The 25,464-nt window shown below is 42.2% G+C and overlaps 1 protein-coding gene across 1 annotated transcript in view; it reads left to right on the top strand.

Annotated features, from left to right (window-relative positions):
- PTCHD1 (patched domain containing 1) overlaps nt 1-15,396 on the top strand; it is a 41,341-nt gene extending 25,945 nt beyond the window's left edge. Inside the window, exon 3 of the mRNA XM_085210809.1 lies at nt 1,788-15,396. Within this exon, the coding sequence (XP_085066935.1) occupies nt 1,788-3,442 (1,655 nt within the window). The 3' untranslated portion in view covers nt 3,443-15,396. The remainder of the gene's footprint in view (nt 1-1,787) is intronic.
- The last annotated feature ends 10,068 nt before the right edge of the window (nt 15,397-25,464 follow it).

Below are 25,464 nucleotides of genomic sequence, written 5' to 3'. Positions count from 1 at the left end.
GACCTGGCATCTGAAAGCAGCTGTAAAACATTGCTTAGGGCAATTAAGATGAAGGCCAAATGCCATATCAAGACCAGGACTGTAATATTGCTACAAATTGGACAGTCATGTTCCATGCCATGATTCCAGACAACAGCATAGGCATGGTATCTGCTAGATTCAAGAGTGCGGACTTGTTTACTCTCATACCAGGTGATAGTGATAAGGAAGTAAACCAGATGTCCTATTACCTCATCTTTAACGGTACTGACCACAAAAGGGTTAAACACAGTATGTCCTGTTTCCTGAGCATATCCCATTTGTTTAGGGTTTCTTGACTAATATTTGTAGCCTCTGTGTCAAAAGTGATAACCATCTACATGTGAAGAGAACATGGCCGACAGAACAATTTTGGTAGCCTGCAGACAGCCTGAAGTTCTAATGGAGATCTGTGAATTACCCTGACCTGCTGGACTGGAACACCAACTTGAGCAGTCCAGTGGCTGCACTTCACTGTCGTCGGTGACTAATTCTGCTCTGATCATTTCATCTAATGCTACCAGAAAATGGGTAAGAGCAAAGTGCTGGGCGCTGGCTTGTGAGAATTTCTGGAGATAGGACAATAGCAAATTGGAAAGGTAAAGAAAGGACAGGGGAAAAACAAAATAAAACAAAACAAAACAACAACAACAACAAAAAAAAACAAGAAGGAAGAGAAAAGACAGTGGATAAGGTAGGATTCAATGGAAAGCATCTATTATAACATGATATGAGTATTAAAGTCTTACACTTTAGTTAAGGCTGTATTTTTTCCTTTCACCTCTATGTAAAACCAACTTTCGTCTTATCTACTCTCATCTGATTCCTGCTTGATGACTGCACTCCTAACTCAGGTCTACTATGAGTGAGTAGAGGTCAGTAGCCCCAGACTGCATCTTTGTTATCAGTCATAAAATAGGAACCAGAAGAGAAGGATGGCCAACCAGGGATTAAAATAAAACGATCCAATTTTCTCAGTTTAACTGCACTTCAGAGTTACCCACAGGATTTTAGTTTTGCTGGTTGTTATTCCTTTTCATGAACACAATGTTCATTTTAAGAATTAATTAATTAATTACAAAATATAGGAATTGCCAAGGGAAAAAAAGAGCAGCATTTGGTTTCACAAATCCTTAGACATGCTGAAGTAAGAAAACTAATGCCTTAAGCAGTTTCACGTCAATTCTACATTTTTTCCTCTCTAAAAGTTATTTGTATTTTCTTTCTTTGTTCCATTTCTAGGATTTCTTTTTCCTGATGGAAAATCTGTATAGGAAGCGGAGAAGTCAGTGACTGATTTACTTGACAGAATTCAGCTTATATGAAGGTTTCATTTTTTGCAGTCATTCTACAAAGCAGCCAACTAATGCTCTGCTTCCAGCATTGGCACTTCAAGGTCATATTTCTTTGTTTCCACCACAGGTCAGATTCCATCACCAAGAAAAACTAATTTCAAAGCATCTTCCATCACAGGCACTCCAAAATATTGAAACGGAACAGCCAGCCAGAGAAAATACTTTTTCCTTTAACCCATCAACCCTGCATCAGTGAAGCAGAACTCTCCTCCAGCTCTGGCCGTAAGGTTTGCTAGTCAGGTAGCAAACACGCTTCAGTGGCTTAGAGCTCCATAATATTTTCTCTCTTCTGCAGGACGCTTACCTCAAGAATTGTTAACATCCAGATGTATCTCCTTGGAGCCTTTTAGTACGTTACCTTTTTCCACATGTTTATTTGAGTACTTTAAATACTTGCTTTGTTCTCTATTGTAGGTCATGGGTTATATGGGACTTTTGAAATGTTGTCCTCCTGGAGAAAAACTAGAGAAGACCAACATGTTAAAGAGAGGACTGCAGCCGTATTTGCAGACTCCATGCTCTCGTTTTCCCTCACCACTGCCATGTACCTGGTCACTTTTGGAATAGGTGCCAGTCCCTTCACTAACATTGAAGCAGCCAGGATTTTCTGCTGCAATTCCTGTATTGCAATTTTCTTCAACTACCTCTATGTACTCTCCTTTTATGGTTCCAGCCTGGTGTTTACTGGCTACATAGAAAACAACTACCAGCATAGTATCTTCTGTAGAAAGGTACCAAAGCCAGAGGTATTGCAAGAGAAGCCTGCATGGTATAGGTTTCTTCTGACAGCCAGATTCAGTGAGGACACAGCGGATTCAGAGGAAACGAACACTTACGAGAGTCATCTTTTGGTGTGGTTCCTTAAACGCTATTATTGTGACTGGATAACAAACACTTACGTCAAGCCTTTTGTAGTTCTCTTTTACCTTGTTTATATATCCTTTGCCTTAATGGGCTACCTGCAGGTCAGTGAAGGGTCAGACCTGAGCAACATCGTAGCGACCGCTACACGGACCATTGAGTATACGACTGCCCAGCAGAAGTATTTCAGTAACTATAGCCCGGTGATTGGGTTCTACATCTACGAGTCGATAGAGTACTGGAACACCAGTGTCCAGGAGGACGTGCTGGAGTATACCAAGGGCTTTGTGAGGATATCTTGGTTTGAGAGCTACTTAAATTACCTTAGGAAACTCAACATATCTACTGGATTGCCCAAGAAAAATTTCACTGATATGTTGAGGAACTCCTTCTTGAAAGCCCCTCAGTTTGCCCATTTTTCAGAGGATATCATCTTTTCCAAGAAATACAACAACGAAGTTGATGTCGTGGCCTCCAGAATGTTCCTGGTGGCCAAGACAATGGAATCCAAGAGGGAAGAACTTTATGACCTCCTGGAAACCCTGAGGAAGCTCTCTCTCACCTCCAAGGTGAAATTCATCGTTTTCAATCCATCATTTGTGTACATGGATCGTTATGCCTCTTCAGTGGGAGCCCCCTTACAAAACTCCTGCATTAGTGCTTTATTTCTGCTCTTCTTCTCTGCATTCCTGGTGGCAGACTCTCTGATCAATGTATGGCTCACTCTAACTGTTGCCTCGGTTGAGTTTGGAGTTATAGGTTTTATGACCTTGTGGAAAGTGGAACTAGATTGTATTTCTGTGTTGTGCTTGATTTACGGAATTAATTATACAATTGACAACTGTGCTCCACTGTTATCAACCTTTGTCCTGGGCAAAGAGTTCACAAGAACTAAATGGGTGAAAAATGCCCTGGAAGTGCATGGGGTAGCTATTTTGCAGAGCTACCTCTGCTATATTGTTGGTCTGATTCCTCTTGCAGCTGTGCCTTCAAATCTGACCCGTACACTGTTCAGGTGCTTGTTTTTAATAGCATTAGTCACCTTCTTTCACTGCTTTGCCATTTTACCTGTGATATTGACTTTTCTGCCACCGTCCAAGAAGAAGAGGAAAGAGAAGAAGAATCCTGAAAACCGTGAGGAAATAGAGTGTGTTGAAATGGTGGATATGGATAGCACTCGAGTGGTTGACCAAATTACAACAGTCTAACTTGTTTGTTTGTTGCTTTTTTACAGTAGGTCTTACTGAGAAAAAAATAAACCAGTACTGACTCAGTATCTGGGGAGAGAAAGGGGTTTGGAGGTTTCTCCTCCCCCCTCTAAGCTAAATCCAGGAATATTCAAAATGCGAAATTTAAAAAGAAAATAAAAGAGCCAGGGGATTGCACCTTGATCAGCTCCAATAACAGGTATTACGAGAGAATTTGCACACCTGTGCAAAGAGGGAATGAATTTCAGACACGTGAAGTGAAATCTAATGAGAGAGGTTGGGTTCCTAAGCAGCCTTATGCATTGCTTGCGCTGCAGATACTGCAATTATTGTTGCTAAACCCCATCAGATTGAAAGGTCAGCTGTCAAGGATGAAGTAGCACTAAGTATTCGCTGGATGTAAAGGCTTTACAAACTTTCTGCAAAGCAATAACTCAAGTCAGTGAGTCCACTCTTATAGGTCTTAGCCATCATGTTTAATTTTTCTTTTCTCCCCTAATCTAAACATTTATGCAAGACTGTATAACAGATAGCAAACTGTACTGAGAAAGAAGGCAGTACACAGCAACCAAACACTTTCCAAACACTTTTATGCTATAAATCACTTTTTTTTCTAAAAATATCCTTATTTTAAAATGTAAATCATCCTGCGTAACATTTTTAATCATGGTTTTATAGCTGTTTCTTTTTCTTATAAAAACAAAAAAAGAAAAAAAAAATCCGAGTGACTCTGTCACTGTAGAAACCATATAATTCTATTTTATAAATGTCTTGCTACTAGCTAAACACCTGCTTTACCAACTGTAACCTTGTTAGCACTCTACTAACACACGCGAGTGGATCTAGCAGCAGACAGAAGACGGTGTACTGGATATTTCAGCACCCAAATCCATGATGCAAACCTCATGTACTAAAACGTTGCCGAGAAAGTGAATGTTAGGGCTCTTTTGGTGAGAGCCTATTTCAGGCCATTCACTAGTAATGCACACTAAAAAGATTAGTAGGTAGTTTTCTGTAATGTGTAATTTACTGTAACTTCCTGGAGTACCAGTAAAGCAATAGACCTGACAGCTATGGGCTCTTCCAAGAGACAGCAGACCCTGAGAGTTGTACGTAGCAAACTGAAGTTTAATACTAGCAAGTTGAACAATGTCCCCAAAGAGTCCATATCAAAGCGGCCTATTGGAAACATCACATCCAAGAGAAAAAAAAAAGAAAAAGAAGAAAAAAAAAACGTACCTTAAAAAGATTACATTACCAATTCTTGTTGGAGCTGTGAGTTCTAAATAATTCCATCAGCGTCTCTGATATGGAGTAATACAGATAACAAAGCATTTCTTCCCACCCTGCACCCCTCTACCCCTCAGAACTACATTATTATTACTCAGTGGTTTGTTACCGTGTTGGGATACATGAGCCAATTCTCTGGGTTTTGCTGAGGGTGCTCCAGCTATAAATGGCCTGCAAAAAAACCGTCTGCAGGAAGCTGACGTGTATCAGGCAATCTCATGAATGTACGGACCCAAGAGTGCTGCACAGGTTCTCAACAGCTGGCGTGGTGCTTGCCAGTGCCTGGAGGTCATTGGGTCCTGCAGGAGCTCTGGTGCTTGGCTGCAGGGCACCAGCATTGCACAGACTTAGCGCAGCTCTGGCGGCAGCCTGGGGGTGCTGTTTTGTGTGAAGCAGCTCTATAGCATCAAGTCCCAGCCACCCCCAGCTGCCCCGTGCAAAATGCGCTAAGGCCACCTTGTGAATGTTAAATTTCAAGCGAGCAGATACTTCCAGAGCTTCCTCCCTCGCAGGTGAGAGATGTTTTGCCCTCCCTGAGGCAATCTGTTGCATTCTGAGTAGCAAAACAAGTTGGCAGTGCAGCTGGCAGCATTTGCCTTCCCCTGCATAACTCCTCTCTGACCAGAAGGGAAGGAAGCTGTGTCCAGAAATGCACAGGCTCTTTGCTTGAATGAGCACCATTTGCTGCAGTACCAGCTGAGAAGCAGTAACATAAGCCTTGGCAGAAGTCAGACAGGCAGACAATTCAGAGACAGCCAAATGAATGTGAGGTGAGGGGAGAGGCCATTTTCCCCTCCTTAGACTCAGGTGTGGGGCTATGTTTTTAAGCCAGAAATAATTCCTCCCATGTACTTCCACTGTAGAATTTCTGTGGCAGTCATTATGTCATTTCAATTACAATTTCCCTATGTTCTGACTGTTCAACAGGCAATTGCAGTGGCTTTTAAAATTCAGATGGCATTAACTCAGTTGAGAGCTACAGAGAAATTGCAAACCATTTCTGACAGCAGCAATCTACTGACTTGTGAGACTCCTGGAAACAGGAGACATGTGAAAGAGTTGGTTTGTACACGGTAGAGAGAAATACATGGCAAACACTGATTTGACACCTCTGCTACCCTTCATGATATCACTTGCAAACACAGGATGCAAGGATGGCTTCCATAAGCCTCTCACATCTAATTGAAGTGCATAGATAGGAGAGTCTTTAAAGAAATGTCCAATGACAAGCTTGTACTTTCACAGATATCATTAAATCTCAGTGTGCGAGGCCTTCAGAGATCTTCAAGGAAAGTGAGAAAACCTGTGATAAAATTGCCTTTCTGTCTTCAGATCTGTTGGGGAAAGTGTATGGAGGCAGTGCCATGGCAAAGTGCCACAGTACGTGCTTGGGCATCCACAGGGTGAGAGGAAGACCACATCTTTGCCCCAATGGAGAGCTAATGATACTGAAGTTGTTTCTGAGGGATATTTGCCCAACCCATTCTAAAAATCTGTTTAAAGGCAGATTCCTCCCCCACCAGGTCTTCTGAGCACCATGTTACCCACCAATTATTCATGCTGGCTGCCCACAAGTGGGATGGGCAAGAGGACCCATGCCCCTCTCTGCACAGAGAAGTCCATGTCAGGTGAGAGGCAGTTTCTGAAGACTCACTGTCCCCTAGAAACCCAAAACAGAAACAAAACCAACTTACATACCTGTCTCATCATGTTCCACCTCAAGCTGACCTTCCATTCCCCGCTTGTAGGCTTGGTGATCAGAAGTCATGAAAATGCTTAGGGTGTTCTTGGCCAAAGTCTATGAGATTCCTGCCTGAATACGGATGTTTCTGATAGACAACAAATGTTCTTGCTCTACAGGTAATCTGAATACCTCAACATGAACCCAAAACAGCACGTTCTCAAGGTCACAGACTGTGCTAACCCACTTTGCCTTCCTTCCCATAGGCTTTTTCCTCTGGAGCAATTATCTCCACCAAAGTCAATGGGTATGTGCCACATCCATTGATAAAGGTGCAGGTACTGTGCTCTGTTCTCAGTCCAAAGCACTCCAAATGGCCAACTGTGCATCAGCTTTTACCCTCACTGCTGAGCCTCCGTTTGGAAGACTACCTAGGTTTAAGCAGTTTTTGTCACCCTCTTGAGAGGCTTTCTAGCCCAGGTTTCACTGTGGTTTTGTTTACAATAGAGATGACCCACTTTTTGTATACATTCAGTGAGTAACAGTATTTATTATACACTGCCAGGCACTGACTAAAATTTAACAGCAAAAATTTTGACTACAGCAAAAGAGAATATATAGGACTGCGGCTCACTGAGAGTGTTTATCTTCTACAAACATTAAAATTTCCATACAGTAAGGTATGGTGTACAGTATATTTTTACTACAGGGTAAACATGGGGAAAAAGAACCAACTTAAGTGCATGTGTCCACTAACACCACTCAGTTTTTTTGTAAGATATTTTCTAATGTTGGCTTAGTACAAGTCCATTTTCAATTTACAAGTTCCCTAACTGGAAGGAAAAATGAAGAGAGAAAAGTTGGTATAGCTGGAATAATTTCACCATAAAAATTAAGTGATGAAGCCAGAATTTTCTGCCCAAAGCTTTAAGTGAAATTGTTCCACTTAAATTAAAATTGGAGCTGTGAAGGCTGAGAAAAACCTGCCTAGCAAAGAACTTCTTTTCCAAAGGCAAGCAAACGCATTTATCTTGGACAACTGCATGAACCCGGAGGGAAAACAACACCAGAGTGGCTTGAGGTTGCGTTGAGCCATGTGAGGATTCGCATCTGCTCTCAGGAGCTTTCTGAGCCAGCACTGCATTCAGGTAACATGTGTACTGTAAATTGAAAGGTGTACTTTTAAAGGTTTTTCTCTGGGCTAGCTGTCCTCTGGCAAGCCACCAAATCCCACCGCAGCCAACACCTCATTTATTTTTATTAACCGAGGAAACAAAACAGTAGCAGCACAACTGAGAAAATTCGGGAGAGGGAGAAGAAAAATTGTGATTTCTCTTTTAAACAGGAGAAAGTCAGAAATGAGCTCTTTAGCATGTGATTTTTGCAGGGGGGAACTTCGAAAAGCAAATGGGTGTTTTTTTTCCTGCTGCTTAGCTTTGAAAATAGAGCATTCTTGGAAATCTGGGAAAAGGGAGCAGAATAGAGGAGCTGGCTTTAGGTTTGCTGTGCACATGGAGCTACTGCAATTACCCAGGCAGGGACAGGAGCTGTGGGCAGGATGGGAGCACAGGAAGAAAAGAGGACATGGTCAGAACCACAGCATGGGTACTGAGTGCATGTCACAGCCCTGCCCTGCACTGCACACAGGGTGTATGCAGCCCAGAGCCTGTGCATAGAGCAAGCTCCTGGACTGCCTGACACCTCTGCAGCACCTCGCTGTTCTCTGTGTCTAGAAGACCATGAACAGAGAGGGTTACCCAAACCCTTTCCCTCCCCTACATACATGGATATTAAAACCTAAACTCATACAAACCAAGGCGTACAATTTGGGCCACATACATCGGGGTGAAATATATATTCCTGCATCTCCAATGAGAAAGAGATGCATCTGGGCAGCATTCTCCTCTCACAGCTGGGCACCCCACCATGGCCACAGGGCACCCTGGGACCCCAGAGCAGGCACAGGGGAAACCTTACTCACTCTCCCTATCCCCAGTCTTGTTAGAGAATGGGGAGATTTAGTTCCAAATTTTGGCAGGGATGGGCATCTGTGAATCCCATTCTCTGCCAGGAAAGTGCAAGAGAAAAATCTGTTGTTTTTTTTTTTTAAGATATGGCAAAGGCTTGGACCTAGGAGGGGATCTGGAGTGTGTTCCTGCCCAGCATGCACATGTTGGGGTAGAGGGGTGTGGTTTCTGCAGAGGTGCCCCCTATGCAGCTCCCTGCCTGGGGGATAGCAGCTCAGCATCTCCTGGGGCACCCACTGGTATTCTGCAGGTCATCACTATTTCACTTCTGGGGGGGAAAAAATAATAAAAAAAAAAAGGAAAGTCAGTATAAATAATTCTAGGTTATGTAAGCTCCAATAAGTCTTAATCTGTGTGTCACATAAATGGCTTGCAAGATGTCAGGGGTTTTCATTTGGGCTTTTTTAACCTATTTTTACTATTTTTGTATTAATTTAGGGGAAAAAAAATTGTATAATGAATCTCAATGTACAGCATAAGCCTAAAATAAAATGGCTCTCTCTCTCTTTGCTTCCTGTGCTCCCCAAGTGCTGCAGAAGCCCATGCCATTGCCCTGCCAGCACAGCAATTTGCCTGTCCTCTCCAAGCAGCCAGGCAGCATCCTCTCCAGCTGCCAGCAGACAGGGACGCTGGAGCAGTTTGGGGCACATGTTCTCTGCTCACACAAGAACTAGTCTTATCACAAGCTGGTGGTGATGGAACTTCCCAACACCTCAGCATTCACAAAGCTAGGAAACCCCATCATTATCACAGTGCATCTCTCTTTCTGTGGTTGCTGTCCCAGGATCTTCCCATCTCTGCAGTCCATCACCCCTTCCCTATTTCACCTTTCTTCAGGGTTTCCCCAAGCAAACCCACTCAGGCCAACTGCTGCACCGGAGCAGCATGGCACTGTGCCAAGTGACAAGGGTGACAGGCACAGCTGCTTTGTTGCAGCTGGTTGCAGTAATTAGATAAGAATCAGTTCCCTCTCAAGGGTGAGGGAGCAAGACCCAAGCCTGAATCACTGCAGACAGCATCAGGACTGGGAGCGGGCTGTGGGCAGTCATAGCACTTGCCAAGGCTTTCAGCCACTTTGGTTTGATGGGGAGTTTGAGTGCTCCTCAAAGGTGGCTTCTATTACCCATTCCTGACCTAGTCATAGAATCATAGAATGGCTTGGGTTGGAAAGGACCTCAAGGGTCATCAGGTTCCAACCCCCCTGCTGCCAGCCACTACAGCTAGTACTGGATCAGATTGCCCAGAATCTCATCCAGCTTGGCCTTAAACACCTCCAGGGATGAGGCATCCACAACCTCTCAGGGCAGCCTGTTCCAGCACCTCACCACTCTCCCTGTAAAAAAACTCTTCCCTGACATCTAATCTAGATCTCCCCTCTTCTACTTTAAAACCATTCCCCCTTGTCCTATCATTATCTCCTCATGTAAAAGTTGATTTCTCTCATGTTAATAAACTCCCTTTAAATACTGGAAGGCTGCAATGAGGTCTCCCTGCAGCTTTCTCTTCCAGGCTGAACAAGTCCAGTTCCTTTAGCCTGTCTTCATAGGACTGATGCTCCAGCCCTAAGTCCCTGTCACCTGTTCATTCTCACATCATCAGAACATCGTAATTCCAAACTGCCACATTTCATTATTTGTACAACTACATTGCACACACATACTGTGCAGGACTAGGGACTTGAAACAGTGCAGTGTGCTCACATTTACACGATCCCTTTAAATATCACTTAATTGTGTATGGGTTAAACAAAATACAGAATTTGTTATGGGGAGCTGGTTTTGATATGCTGATTTCTTTTTGCTGGCACAGAGCAACTGAAATATGTGCTAAGCACCAATCTAGAAAGAGTAGAACATGAGGCCATCACTGGTTAAAGTGATGTAGCTGGGGGGCCACAGTGTGTAGAACGTTCTATTCTGATTCACTTCTGCCACTTTCAGTTCCCCTGAATACAGCCTGTCCTGGGAACAGACATACTTCTGAGCAAGACTGACACTTGTGTTCCTAGAAATTACCACACTGAACGGGTGAAGTTTGCTGGAAACAAAATTTTGAATGTATATAAACAAAGTGATGCCAGAAAACACAATGTGCAAAAAAATATGCCTTCACATACATTTCATAATTAGCAATCTGTTCACTGATTCTGCAAGGAAAAATGATTTTGTCTTTGTTAGCTCTAATCAGGAAATGATCTGTCCCACTAATACATATATAGTGCAGACACCCCCATACCAATTATGTATTTTATATACACACAACTCAAGATGGCTCTGTGAAAAAAGGAGGAAAATACAACCCAAAAACATAGTTGAAAGCTGGTAGGAAGAATGGTCTAGCTGTGCTGGAATTAGGAATGCATCAGCGTGGATGGAGCAAGAGAGAAGTTATGAAGGAGCATAGGAACAAAGAAGGGAGCTGCAGAAATGCAGAAGTGTTGAGAAAAGGAAATCTTTGGGTATTACTGTGCCAGGATGGGAGAGAAATGACACAAAAAATTCTGAGCTGCAAAGAGAGGGAAGGTCTGAAGGAGAAGGAGGAGAGAGCAAAATTATATGACGGCATGAAAGATTTGCAGCTGTAATTTATACCAGGGCTGCCTAACAATACACAGGGTCTGTTCACATAAGGAAAATGAAAATTCACCGCTGCCTAATTATATGAATTAAAATATAGATTCAGTACCTCATTGCTTCAGAATAAAAGGTGGATATCATTCGTAATGGAGGCTGGAGCGCAGAGCTGGAGACTTTTGCTTGATATATACACAGTATCATACAGAAAAAGAGATCAGTCAGATGCACTCTGGCTCATGACTTACTGCAAATAACAAATGGTCCGTCCATCTCTTTGAACAGAATTCTTACTCAGAGAAAAGGAGCTGACTTTTAATGTATCTGAAACAGACATACCTCCCTGATAAAATACTCATCTCTCTGAGGGATTTTTTTTTCTTCTGACAATGCAATCGATTTTCTTTCTGGACAAAAGGAGTCCTCATGCACATCACCTGTGGTAGGAAGTAGGAAATACCAGCTCTCCTAAGGTGATCTCCAAGTCAAGAACATCTGCAATTGAATTTCCCTCTTTTCTTTCCTCGCAGCATGTGATGGCAAGCTGTCCTGGGTTTGCCTATTCTCAGCCCTGTGTAAATCACCACACTTCACCAAGGGGCTGCCAGGAGGTATGATTTCAGGATATTCCCATTGGCCAGCCCCTCTGATGGGAACCACTTCTGCCCATGGTTAAGACCTTACTGGAAGGGTTGCTACAGAAGCTATGGCAGGAAATCCAAAAGCATTTTGCTGCACTGGCTTTTCTCTGATATATGGGAGTGATGTGACGTATATTATTTGATCTGGAAAGGAGAAACATTCAAAGCCCATTGTCAGAACACCATAGTATATTTAATGTCCCCATCTGTGTGGATGTTATCCAGCAGATTTATAATATGGACATTGCAGAAGTGGGAAGAGTAAAGAGAGAGGCAAAGAGAGAAAAATACCTCTCAGACGACTCATTTGGCACTCTCCAAATCTCTCTATCAAAGGAACGGTTATTGCCTCACAGTCAGGGGTGACGCCAAGCCTGAAGAATCTCATTTACAAGGAAAGGTTAAAAGAACTGGGCTTAGAAATGGGAAGCTTGGAGTTGACATATGTGTCTTCAGAATTACAGAAAGGATTGCTAACATCTGTGAGTTCCTTTTCTTTTCCCAGCATGTGCTTCAAAAGCCAGCATCTCAGAATACAAAATATTTGAAGTGAGAAGCAAATAATAAATTTATGGAGAAGGTTTCACAGGTAGAACTGACAAATATATATTGGAAATGGGAGACAAAAATTGGACCCAGATCAGAGATACCTAAATTTACTGTAGAGAACTCCATAAAAACCTACATGGAAAAACTCTCAGATGCACTCACAGACCTGAAGAACTAACTCTTCAGGTGGTCTGTTACAGCACCAGGCTGAACACAAGGTAAGAGTTTTAAATTACTAACATCTGCAACAACAGAGCTTTAAACTCTGGAGCCTGGGTAAGAGAAAATTTTTTTAAATGATGAGAAAGAAATGTAATAGCAAACTCTTGGTGTATATCAGCATCTCTCCATTGACTTCATAGGTCTAATATCACTGGGTTAAAGCATGGCTGTCATTCTCCAGGTGACTGTTTCCCTCTTCCCCTACCAGCCAAAGGCTGAGTTTCACATTGACAGTCCTCTTCCAAAGGCAGACAGCCCCTCTGACACTGCACAGGTGCCCAAGTACCTGGGGCATGGAGCCAAGGCTGCACCAGCACAGCCTTAATGAGGAGCACCCCAAGCCTGAGCTGCTGCTGAGCATAGCCTTATTACTCCTTCATCAGAGAGACATGCATTCATATTTCTGCTGCTCTTTAAAGTCTTATAAGACAAATTGGCCTCTATGGTACTCTATAGATGTGCTAAAGACATGGACATGCTATGGATGCCATCCAGGCCTACTTACACTTGTGTTTTTCCAGTGCTTGGTAACCTTTGGCTTCATGCCATGCAGCCCATCTGAGATTCATACTGCAGGTTTTATTGAGATAACTGTTTTTGTTTAGATCAAGCCAGTCTTTGTATACACAGATTGTTTCATTCATCCCGGAATGTTTTTCACACCTGCCATCTCTGTCCTCTGTTAGCGCATTAGGAAATAAAGGTGGCAACAGCAGGAAAAAGAATAAGTAAAAGTCTAGGTAGAAGTCTCATTATTTTTCCTAAGTGGCAGCTGATTTTGTAAGGCTCCATTACCAATAATTTTGTAAGGTTCCATTTCCACTATCCAATTTTCAAAAGATTCTTCATACTCTGTTCCTATGCTGGGAAACCTCTGGGTTTTCAGTATACTGATATGGCAGAATATAACAGCCAGATCCAAAACACGTTGCCCAGCAGGTAAAAATAAAACATCAGAAACAAGAGGAGAGGAGGACAAAATTATCATTCCTCAGATTTTCAGCTTAAAATACGGGCATTTCTTTAATAAAAAAGTTCACATTTTTGCCTTTGTTCTGATGAATCATAATCACAGAATGGTTTGAGTTGGAAGGGACCTCAAAGCCAACGCTGCCCCAACCCCTTCCATGGGCAGGGCTGCCCCCCACCAGCTCAGCTGCCCAGGGCCCCATCCAACCTGACCTCGAGCACCTCCAGGGATGGGGCATAACAGCTTCTCTGGGCAGCTATGCCAGCACTTCACCACCTCTGAGTAAAGAATTTATTCCAAACATACAGCCTGAGTCTCCCGTTTTTTAGTTTAAAGCCAATCCCCTTGTTCTATCACTATCAGACCACATACAAAGTCAAAACTTGAGGCACATAAGATCATTTACAAAAATTCCATCCAAACTAGGCAGTATTATTGACCAGCCTTCAGGAGCTGTAGTGAATGAGAGGCTGCTGTGCAGGAGGGCAGTGGTGGAAGCTGAGAAAAGATTTGTCTTTTCTGAGTATATTATAAAGTCTCAGACCCAGCTAACAGCAGTATGCCCAGCACCAGAGCAGTGGAGTGTCTGTGTTTGGATATAGTCGTTCTATGAAACAATAAATTGGTAAATAGTTCCCCAGTAAAGAAGTACCCATCAAGCTTATTTCAAAATGCTGCTAAAGGAAGGGAAGGTCTTGAGGTCTGACTCCTCTGGCAGAGGAAAGTGGGGCAGACAAGCTGCGAATGAGCAGCACTGATCAGAAAGGTAATAACAACTGCAAACAGCAGCAAACCTGGTAGGTGTGAGGAAACACAGACTTCAATGCAGACTGCTAAATGTTAAAAAATAGTCAGAGAAAGATCACCAAAGCCTGAGTTCTCTCTACAGATCTTAACTCCTTGTTACACTTTGCTCAGCAGTTCCTTCATGCTTACACACCATTCCAATCTATAACTGTTTCTTTAGACATAGTTTCCATTAATATGCATTAAATCAGCTCACAGACAAATAAAGTGTACTTGGGTGACCAATCAGAGATAGTAAAATTCCAGGGTCATCCTTTACAGCTACTGCTGTTACTAAAACCTATCGGAAATAAATACATTTCACAAAATAGCACGAAAGTCTATACAAAATTCAACGCTACCTGAATACAACAATTTGCTTCAAATTGGTCAAAGGGAAGTTAAAAATTATTTCCAGCTAATACTTTTTTAAGCTTAAAATGTAAAGGTGAAGTATTTCTATTCATGCCTTCTGAAGAGAATTAGAGAGAATGAATGTGAAAAACCTCATGGAGTGCAATTCAAAGAAGCAAGCAAGCAGATAGTGACCTGAGTGTGTCTGTAAAGCCTTGGCAGTTGACCTTCATTGGGTGAAGATGGTAAGTGGTTTGGAGAACCAGCACTTCATGAAATGGTTGAGTATATTTTCACCCCTATCAAAATATGAACCAGCTCTTCAGGTAAAAATTGATCATACAAGTCCATTTGCCTGCTCTCAGTGAGCATGAAAAAAATCTTGTTCCTAACTGAACCCATGTTCTCTGCTGATTTTGATTACAGATATACTCCTACTAACCACTAAGGGGAAGGAAAACCAAAATAAGAATGCTCCAAGCTTTAATTCTTTTTCTTTTCTAAAGAACCTATCCCAACCCTCCCATTAGCTTCTTTGCTGTGCCAAACCTCTCTGATGAAATTCCCCAATTTCAGCTAATTGGCTCAAGCGCTCCCCTAACACACTCTTGCAATTGTAAGCACTCAGGGGTTCCACTAAAAGGGTGGCTGGATGCAGCTTCAGGACTAAGCGTATCCTAAGTTATAGAATTATGCACCAACAGCTAAAAAGGACACAACGACAAGGTGAACTATTGTGACACACACTGTGTAATGTCATACAATCAAATGCAATGTTTAGTAAACATGAACCTCTTTGTCATTTTGTATTTATTTATACAGGTTTAAAAAAGATAATAATAAAGCACACATTTAAAAATATTCCTTTCTCCCTTGCGTCTGTGCGGCATTATGCAACCTCCCAGAGAGGGCAAGGGCAGGCAGTGGCTCAGCACTTGAGGGACTGGGCAATGAGTAGCCAGGACTACGCCATACCTACTGGGCTGTTATGCAAAGAGCTGCAGGCTTACCAAGGGAATGGAAGCAAAAAGAGGGGTTAGCTAGGAAGTGCCTCTCTGGGAGAACCACATTTCTGCAGACACAGGACCCTGATTTAGGTCACTGCTCAGAAGACCGTGTTTTTCCAGTAGTGTGGTTACAGCTCATTGTGCCGGTAATGAAGCTCTGGGAGAGTTTCTAATGCTTGGGCCTTCTCCTCGGCCACAAAGCTCGTGGGGCAAGGAATGGAAGGAGCCCAGCATCACTAGCAGATGGGTGTGCCAGAGGTTACAGGAGGCACCTGGCTCTCTGCTGAGTGCCAGGCCAACACCGGCCCTGTGCAGCACAGCCCCTCCATCTGCAGTCAGGAGGAGGTCACACAGGGCTGCAGCTCCTCTCTTGGGCAAAAGCTCCTGTGCTAACTCTTCCACGCCTGGATGGAGAACAGGAAGTTTTCCAGCATGCCTTAAAAAGCAGGCGGGTGACCTGCAGCTCAGCAGAAAGCTACGCCTGCCAGTTCACCCAAGGATCCATGGCTTGGCCCGGAGTGCCTCTGTGAGATGTGAAGGCACTGCCTCAAAGGTTCCCATCAGGACGGTCTCCCTCCCTCTCCTCAGGAAGTGACAGTGCACATTTCCAGACAGTTCTGCGCTTCTTTGGAAGAAGGTTTTCCTGGCACTTTGCCCTCCTGTGCTGCCATCCTCCCTCTCTCCCATCCTCATTTATGTTCATTCTCATTTATCTCACACACATATAAGATATTCCAATGAAAAAGAGGTGATCTCAGCCCATTTCCCTCCAGCTTAAGCCAATGCAGCCTCCAATGGCAAAGGAAAGTAATCTGTAATTCTGGCAAAGTGAACATCTTTCTTCTTTTCTCACTTAGCCACAGAAACAAAGATAAGCAGTCTAAAGACTGATACCCAAAATACCGCAGAGGGAGCAAGGGGCAAGCAAGCTATTAATTTCTGCAAACACTCCGTCACAAGTCTAATGTAAGTTCAATGAGTGCTGGAATTACATCATTTGTAGAAACACAGTATCATTTTTTTCAATGGTTAGTGAATCACAGTATTTTGTGGTAGCAGCTTTGATCTATGCTCTGAATACAGAGCAATCACTGTGTTAAGTGGCACTATTCAGACAAAAAAAAAAAAAAGACTACAAAATTAAATTTTGTTTAAATGCCAGCATTATTGTGGTATAATACAAAATATTATGCTAAATTTTAACCTCATCTCTGTACCTTCTTGCTATGCACTTGCACTGCATGTCTGTGTGAGCACATATTTTGTGCACTCAGTGTTTTACTTAGCAGACATGTGGAAGGGAGATCTCACATGGGCTGTCCAGGCCCAACTATGTTCAACGTTTTCATAACTACTAGCATTGTAGTCATGGAAGGGAGAGGAGATTAATAAAGTAGTTTCTGTAGTACTAAGTTAAGAAGGACTACACAATTTCAGTTGAATTTAGAAGTCAAAAGGCACTTGGCACATTCTAAGAATGATATGATATCAACAATAAGAAATTCAGAAAAGACAAATCTACAAGCAGAGATAAATCAGTGGCACGGAGACAAGACGTGGGAAAATCAGCTAAACAGTAGTTCTGTAGGTGAGGATCTGAGGTTGCGCTCATTTGCTGCTTCATTGAAAATTAGTTACAAAATCACAAAACCTAATCCTTACTACATTTATCAAAACAATAACAGACATGGAAAACTTTTTTTTTCCTGTTTACCTTGAAGACAAGTCTTTGGATAAATACCTCAGGCACAACACTTCAAGAGTACAGAAGTGAATGAAAATGAGGAGTTGGGAAAATGCACCTTTTGTGGGAAAACCTGCTTAGCCAAGTAGAGATTAAGGAAAATTACAGTAATACTATACTATATGAAAAGGATATACAAGAACAACAAGTATCAAGTGTTTGCCACACTCTCTGAAGGTGAAGTAAGACAAAATCAGCTTAATTTGCAGCAAATATAATTTAATTTCCACATCTTAATTCCAAGAATAGGCACACAGTGGGAATATGCTGCCTCGGCTGCCAGTGGAGACATCTTTACTAGGGTTTCAAAAACAAGTTACACCAAAAAATTGCTCGAAACATCTTGGATAAAGATTCAGCCTCTTTTCTACAAACACAAATGTATAATCCAGTATTTTCAAACTTCAGTATGGTATAGTGATTTAGGTTGCCTCTAGCTATGTCCCTTTAAATTGGCTCAGTTTGGATACTCTGAAACAGAGGCACTTAGAATGGCTTTTCCTATTACTTAATGTAAAAGCTGGGTTCTTGGCCTGTAGAGGCCGAGATGTATTTTTAAAAAATGGGAGATTTATGTATCTGTAGCTAATACTTTTAAGTATGGCAATTTAAAAATTTGTAGCGATTCAGCCACAAGTAAGAGGAGAAAATGTGATGCCTTCTACTGTTTTCCGATGCACTTTAATATACAGCTATGAAATCCAGGCTCTTTGACTCACAGGAAATCTCTGATGTAAAACATTCTATAAAGTAGTCCAAGAAGTACAGAATAACAGCAGAAGAAAGAGGCAAATTCATTCACCGGAGAGACAATTACTGGAAGCTGAGAAGAAGAGAAATACCATTCTAAAGATTTTCTCCATTTCCTTCTTGTAAATCAATCTTTGGGTGTTTAATGAGTTCCTATCAGCCTATGCAAATAATTCACAATGAATAATTTATCAGGTGTTTCTTTTTCTGTTTATGGGATATCTAAAGGCAAATTGGTTTCAAAATTTTGTTAGCACAGCTTTCTGTGTGTTTCCATTGCAGTCACTTTGCTCCACAGTTGTATATTGATTCCAACAGCCGGAAGCAAGCACTCCAACAGATTCCTTCCATTCTCCAAGCAGAGATTCTTTCATGCTATAGGAGGTCCTGCTTTCAGTCATCCTCTGCAGGATCTTTCTCTCACTAACCTCCTTATCTGATCCCCTGAATAGGATGTTTGCGCCTGGATTAAGGTGAACAGCAGGAATTGACACTGGTGCCAAACTAGGGACCCTCCTTGGGCTCCCACTTTCTGAATTAGCTGGCTGAAGCAGAATTAGGAGCAGAAGCAGCATTCTTCTATGCACTCCATCTCTCCCCTTATGCCCTCCTGTCTTCCATATTTATGGCCAAGTTGTTCTATTTCACTGTTACATATATGCTGACACTTTGTTTGCACTCAAGTGCAAAGATTCTGACTTTAGTCTCAAGTCTCATCTTAATACTCCCTGCCAGAAGGAAACTATCACCATTCCAGGAGCTACTCCCATTTGGAATCAGAGTATGGTGGTGTACAGCACATGGACTAACAGTGAGAACTCTCCTTCTGCTCAAGGGAAGAATAAATGCTTGTGCAGAAAACTTTCAGTTCACATCTCTCACGAAATCTGAGGATGCCAGATAGGTCAGCAGGCATATCTGCCATGTAACACACCAAGGATGCAGACAGTGGCAGAAAATTGGCAAGGCTCCTCAGCAAGAAAATTCTGAAAAGAAAAGGGGAAAATTAAAGAAGACTACAATGTTTTTTTCCAAATGTGCTCAGATCTTTGGATGATCACATTATATGGAGGGAGTTTTATTACTGTGACTTCAGTGGAGACAATTAAGGGCTACAGCAACTGAACACTGTAAAATATTTGAGTGTCAAGGAGCATTGGTAGCAAGTCCCACATTGTTAGATGTTTAATGCAACCCATTCCATCAAATGTCTTCTCCAAACACATCTTCTTTAACTTTTTCTGTGGATAATGTCAAACACATAGTTTGCGTTTGAAGAATCCTCTTCCTCATAAACATATCTCAGACATTCACTATTTCAAATTGCTAGAAAAAAAGTCATTCAAACCTATGAAGAACATTTCAATTCTCAAATGGAAAAGTTCACCTTCTTTACCTCAAGATAGGCCATCTAAAACTGCCATTTTTTGCTGACCTTTAATGTAAAAGTGGGAGAGCTTGCATGGTGAAAATAAAAAGGGAGGGGAATGAGAGGACACAGCAAATGGAAGAATAGAAGGCATGCAAGGAAAGAAGGAAGATTAAAAGAGCAGAGGAAAAACAGAGGTAAAGAAATAAGAGGAATGGGGGGGAGGGGAAAGGAGAAATATACTTGTGTGATGTTTGCAATAACAAGAAGAAAAAAAAACAGAAAAAAAAAGATATTGGCAAAATGCAGTGATAATACTAGACATTAAAACAACTCTAAGAAAATAGTAAACGGTCTCAAAGTCCCAATAATTGATTTTTTTTTGCCTTGAAAAGCCAATGACAGTTTTGCTTCAATGTTTAGTCATATAAAATCTAACGCCAGGTCTCTGACTGCATGTATTTCTCAGTGAAGTCAATGAGAATCAATAGCAATGGCAGCATTCAAATCTATGCTGTTTTCATTGCAGAAAATGTAAGCACAGTACTCTTTCTGAATCTGCACTTCTGTCTCTTTGCAGCCTCCGTCACACTCCTAATATATGCCTATCCCAAAACCACTGTTGTTAGCTTTCCTCTATTGATGGCATCTAGCTGAACAGAAGCCAGAAAAGGAGAGTATATTGTCTGCTCTTAATAAAGAATCATTAGAAGATACATCAACAGCATCCCTGCTTCCTCCAGCACTTAGTCTATTCGCCTCTAGTCAGCTGCTCTGTACTTTATCCCTATTCTTGCATAATTGAATACTATATTTTACCTTTTTTTTCTATGCAAGAACTACTCTTATCTGAAAAGTATTGCAAACTCATTCAAATTTCATGAACTCATAGTGGGCCTAATGCAAACTAGCCAGGAAGTGGTACAGGAAAAAACAAATAAATGAATAAACTGACACCTCCGCACTACCCATCAAGAGTTCTGTTTTTGTTCTTTCTGTCCATAGCTCCCCAGTGCTTACCTCCCCCGCCTCCTCTTCTATGGAAACTGAAAAATTAATGAGCAGCCAAAACATAATCATTTCAGTCTCTTCAGACTTACAACTTACTGCACAAAGCCTGTGTTCAAGCAATCAGATTTTCACACTGAGACTTCTCTTGAACTGTTGAAGTTTCCAGTCACTCCGCATGATGGGTCTGGTATGACAACCTGCAAACAAGGGTCAAGTGAGGTAGCAATAGAGTCACACAAGAGTTAGAAAGATGCTCCACTGGTGGCACCAGATCAAAGATCTCCTGACAGTTTAAACAAAAACTCAGTGTCGCTGTATATGTGCTGGTAGCCTATGAGGTCCATGGCCATCTGGAGGGGCTGGCAGGAGACCAGATGGTTTCTGGAGGCTGTAGAATTGCCCATTTCCCATTGACCTCACAGACAGTAGTAACCTTATTTCCTACAATCTCCCAGCCTATATTATCTCTCTGTGATGGGCTTCCTATATTAAGTAGGCTCTTACATAGCACAGCACCAACTGTTAGCTCTGGCTCCTTCAAGTAACTCTGATGTGTGCCTTCCAGAGGAAAGGGTCAGGCTGCCAGGCTGTCCTTGTGCTGCCCCATCCAAATAACATGGCTGCCCTGGAGCCAGAGGGGAACCCTACTTCCTCTCAACTTATGGTTTCCATCAGATCAGATCAGGTTCTTTATGCTGACAAGAAGATGGGCAGAAGTACTACATGCATTGCTACATGCAGTGGCTCAGTGGCCCTGCCTGTGCAATGGCACAGAAGGAGTTCAGCATATCATGTACTACAGATCAGCATGAGTGGGATACACCATCATTTAAAAGCTCACCCTAAAATGCAATAGGGTGTCTCTGTCTTCAAGCCTATTTTGTCTGTGCAAATGTCGAATTATTCTTCCTTTTAACAGAGTGTAGTTACTGGAGCCATGAAAATCCACAGGGAGACATCAGGCTTGTAGCCTTCTTTACATGTCTCATTGGGGATGGGAGGACAGATAATATACAATCATGTTAATTAGCCAGAGAGAGTGACTTACAGTCTCCTGTACTGTGTGCTTTGAATTCTGACCATGGTTGAGCAAGGGAACAAACTCAGGTATGTACTTGAGTTGTCTGTACAGTCAAATATATCCATCTCTAGGCCCTAACACAAGAGGAAGATTTGCATCCCTTTACAAAATCAAGGTCTCCAAGCACTAAATAGTGAAAGAAAGAAAACTTACTATTTCCCTTTAGAAGTCTTTTAGCAAAAGAACGTGTCACTATGATGTACAGCAGATAGGGCAAGAAGACAAATTTGATAGAATAGGAATAGTGACTAAAGACTACTTTTAAGGACTCTGTCCCAAAACATTTTTTGTTGTGATGCAAAGACATGTATTTGATTTGTAGTATAGAGCCTTTCCAGAAATACTATATGACTTGTAGTACACTGGGTAGTAAATCAGAGTCATCAATCAGGAAGCAGAACAAGTAGGTTTCTTATTTAGAAAAGGATACAGTTCAACAAAGCTGTGAGGTCAGCTGAAATGAATAAGCAATATTCTTAGAATTTTTCAGTCACTGGGGCTGAGAGAAAAGCCTTTCTGAATTTTTCTCATTTACAAGTGCGCTTGTGAAGCTTGCTGGTGCTCCTGATCTCACAACAGAAAGCAGAATAGATTAATTATGAGGAATCACTGTGGTTCTACAGTTGCCAAGTAGAACTTTGCATGAAATACCTTTAAGAGATGCTAGCGCTAGATTTGCTTAAGCTGAAAATTAGGAACTATTTATCATGCTGCATCTGTAAAGTTATTTGTATGACAGTGAACTCCTAGAAAACTTGCTGCACATTTACTCTCAATTTCTTTCCATTTCTGCCCTAATTACCGCTTGTAATGTTGATCTCTGTCTCGAGTGTGTTCCTCCGGTATCTTTTATCAGACCTTCGTGGCTTCTGCTTGCCTTTCTCATGCAAGTTGCACTCAGCAAAATTACCAAGGTCAATAAGGTGAGCCAGATTTCCCCATTAGCTGCTGGAGAATTAATCTGCCGGGGTTTTGTTCTCTGAAACATAGAGCTTCTGTTCCTGGTCTTCTCCACATTGTTACACACATGGCCATGATGATAACCTGGCTCTCTGACGTGCTGCTTTCTCCTCATGTACATCTGCCAGATGGTGCTGAGCATCAGCTCTGAGGACGAGTGCTAAGCAATAGTGCCTGCTTGTTTTCAAACGGGATCAGAAGCACACCAGCTATGCTCCCAAGTATTCACTCTTTGTCTGGAGTTTCTCAGATATTTCAGTGCCAGCCATACATCACAAATTTAAGAGCTGAGGTGACAATTCCAAATATGAAAATCATTGCAGAGTAAATGAAGCAAATGATCATTTTTGACAAATACATATGAGTGTTGCACTCCAAAATCTGGCTTGAATGTCTCTAAATAATTAAATTTATCTACCTCAGTAACTGCATTTGAATTGCAAATTAACTCACAAGCTCAGCCCTGCTGCATACTTGCGTACCTACTGCTACCTGGTGCTCTCCATGGCTGCCATCCTGCGGTGTGCCAGCACCTGTGGCAAGCACATTTTAGAGCAAGCACGCCTGGGCAAGGATACCAGGCCCTGCTGTGCAGAAGCAGCTCAGAACCACTGCACCATGTTCTGTCAGCCTCCTTTCTTGTGCTTCCCTTCAGTGCTGGAACTCGGCGCTGCTGAGGTTTTCTCTCCATGTTGCTTCTGTTTTTGTTCAGTGCTTCACTGTTTGCCTTATCATTCAAATCCAGATGCACAGTAAGAATTACCCATTTCCCTGCATACTCCTCAGCAATTTCCCCCAAACAATGACCTCATTCCTATGAGATGTGACTTCCTTATGTCCATTTCACAAACAGAGAGCTGACATACACATATGTTAATGCCAACAAGGTCAACACATTTGAAACACTTAGAGATTGACTTTCCTTCTCAGGGAACCTGGTGTCTTGTTGTACTATATTTCTCTGGAGCAAGGCAGAGCTCTCCTGGTTTCCGCTGGAAGCTCCAAATGTTCTTCATCTCATTTCAAGTTAGATCAATGGTCTTAGATAAGAAACCCTGAAATTGAAGAACACAGGCATCACCTGTGAAGAATGTCAGTGAAGTGATGTGATTTAAATCTCTGTGGGATTCAGGCAACATCAAGAAAAAATCAAGTTCTCCAGGGCAGTATTTAACAGCCCATCCCAGGAGGCTAAGCTTGCTCCATTTTACTCTACTTTTCCATTTCCTGCAGCAAAAATATAAGGAGTTCCTAGAGACAGTATCCTTTCTCACCATGGCCCTGACACATCCCTCAGGCCATGTACCAGTGGCCTTCTGAACCATTTGCAAGTCTGCTACAGCTCTCCGCTTTCCTTCTGCTCCATCCTTTGCACTAGCCCTGAGCATGCAGAATGAAGCAAGCAGAAACTGCAGTCTTGCACGGGTCTTTTCACAGGGAGAGCAAGAGACAACTCTGACACCAGCCCAACTATTCCCTCAGCTTTCCAGTCCTGCTGCAAAGCTCTCCATGTGCTCAAAAGTTTGGAACTTTTACAGTCAGGTAAGGCAGTCATCTCTTTCTTGCAAAGATCCAAATTGCATTAGAGAACTAAAAATGTGGGCCCAAGATAACAAGATAACTTCAGCTAACAGCTGAATGGAAGCACTGGTTAGTGCAGTGTCCTCAGGTGGATGGCCAGTCCTCCACCAGCTGAGACTGCAGGGATAAATTCCTCCTATAGAAACCCTTTTCTGCATCCAGAAGTAAAACCCACAGTTCTTCAGCAGCACCTCCTGTTTACCCTTTCCACTTACGGATTGTGCCATCTCCAAAATCTTCTCTCTCTGCACAACAGCAAATTATATCACCCTCACCCCACCTGGGTCAGATCATTGTGTCTGTCTGTACTGCAGTCAACACAATCAGCACCTGCTCTGCTAACCTCACACTCGCCATACGTGCCCAAAAGCCATTATGGCTGAATGGCAAACAGTTCTTAATGAGATCTTGCTGGCCCATCTAAAGCTTTAGGTATATTCAAAAGTATGGGGCAACTATAGGATGCCAAGCACCTTCTGCCACAGTTACTGATGTCAGATAGCCATGGAGTGAGGAGGAGGCTTGTGTGGGCATGCTCTGTGGGAGTATGCTCTGTGTATTTTTAGAATTTTACTCAAATCTGTCAAATCTGTCAAATGAAGAAAGGATTTTATACTGATTCCAAGCACCTTCATTACTGCAGCTGGGTGCAAAGTGCTGAATAGCTTCACTGCCTGATCACAGATCCAACCCACCAGCCCACTGGGCTGTAGTACCACCACCAGCACACAGACAGACTCAACTCTCTGCAGCAAGCCTAGATCCATGTTTACCCCAAGCCTGAGATCTGTCAGCAAAAGCTTGGCAACACTTCTGATGTGTTTCACTACTGCAGTAGCCAAACTCATGTGTGGCAATGGCTGCTGCAGCACCCACTAGCTCCAGAGATGGTGTTTTGACTGCACCATGTGCACTTGCAGCTCCAGGTGGTATCCAAATGCACGAGGGAAGCTTTGGGTAAGATTCAGTCTGGGAAGATGTCAGTTCCCAAAATCACACGTAAGAAGTTGAGGAAGTTGCTGTCTTAACAAGGAGCTCCCTCTGCTTAAATATATGCTATATGCTGAAGTGTATAGTTCATATATATATATATACACACACACGTAATATTTGAGAGTTGGACCAGATGGGCTTTAATGGTCCCTTCCAACTCAAATGATTCTACATTTCTATGAATATTTTTTTATTCAAGAAACCAGTGAAAAAATTGTTTTATCTTCTTCTGATATAGTAACATAGGTACAGCATCTGCAGTTATTATTATTGAAACACTCTGGTGTTTTGTGCAAGTGATGAATTTCTGGAAATAGTTTTCCTTTTGACATAACACTATATGTATAATTTTTTGTTTAGGCATCCTGCAGGTTGATAGAATTGAGAGCCAGATGCCTTGAGACAAATTATCTATTAGCTAAAGTATAATGCT

The sequence above is a fragment of the Meleagris gallopavo genome, chromosome 1, assembly GCF_905368555.1.
Source record: "Meleagris gallopavo chromosome 1, MGAL_WU_HG_1.1, whole genome shotgun sequence".
Taxonomy (NCBI): Eukaryota; Metazoa; Chordata; class Aves; order Galliformes; family Phasianidae; genus Meleagris; species Meleagris gallopavo.
Note: the sequence above shows the minus strand (reverse complement) of the source record. Positions and strands in the feature narration are given on the sequence as shown.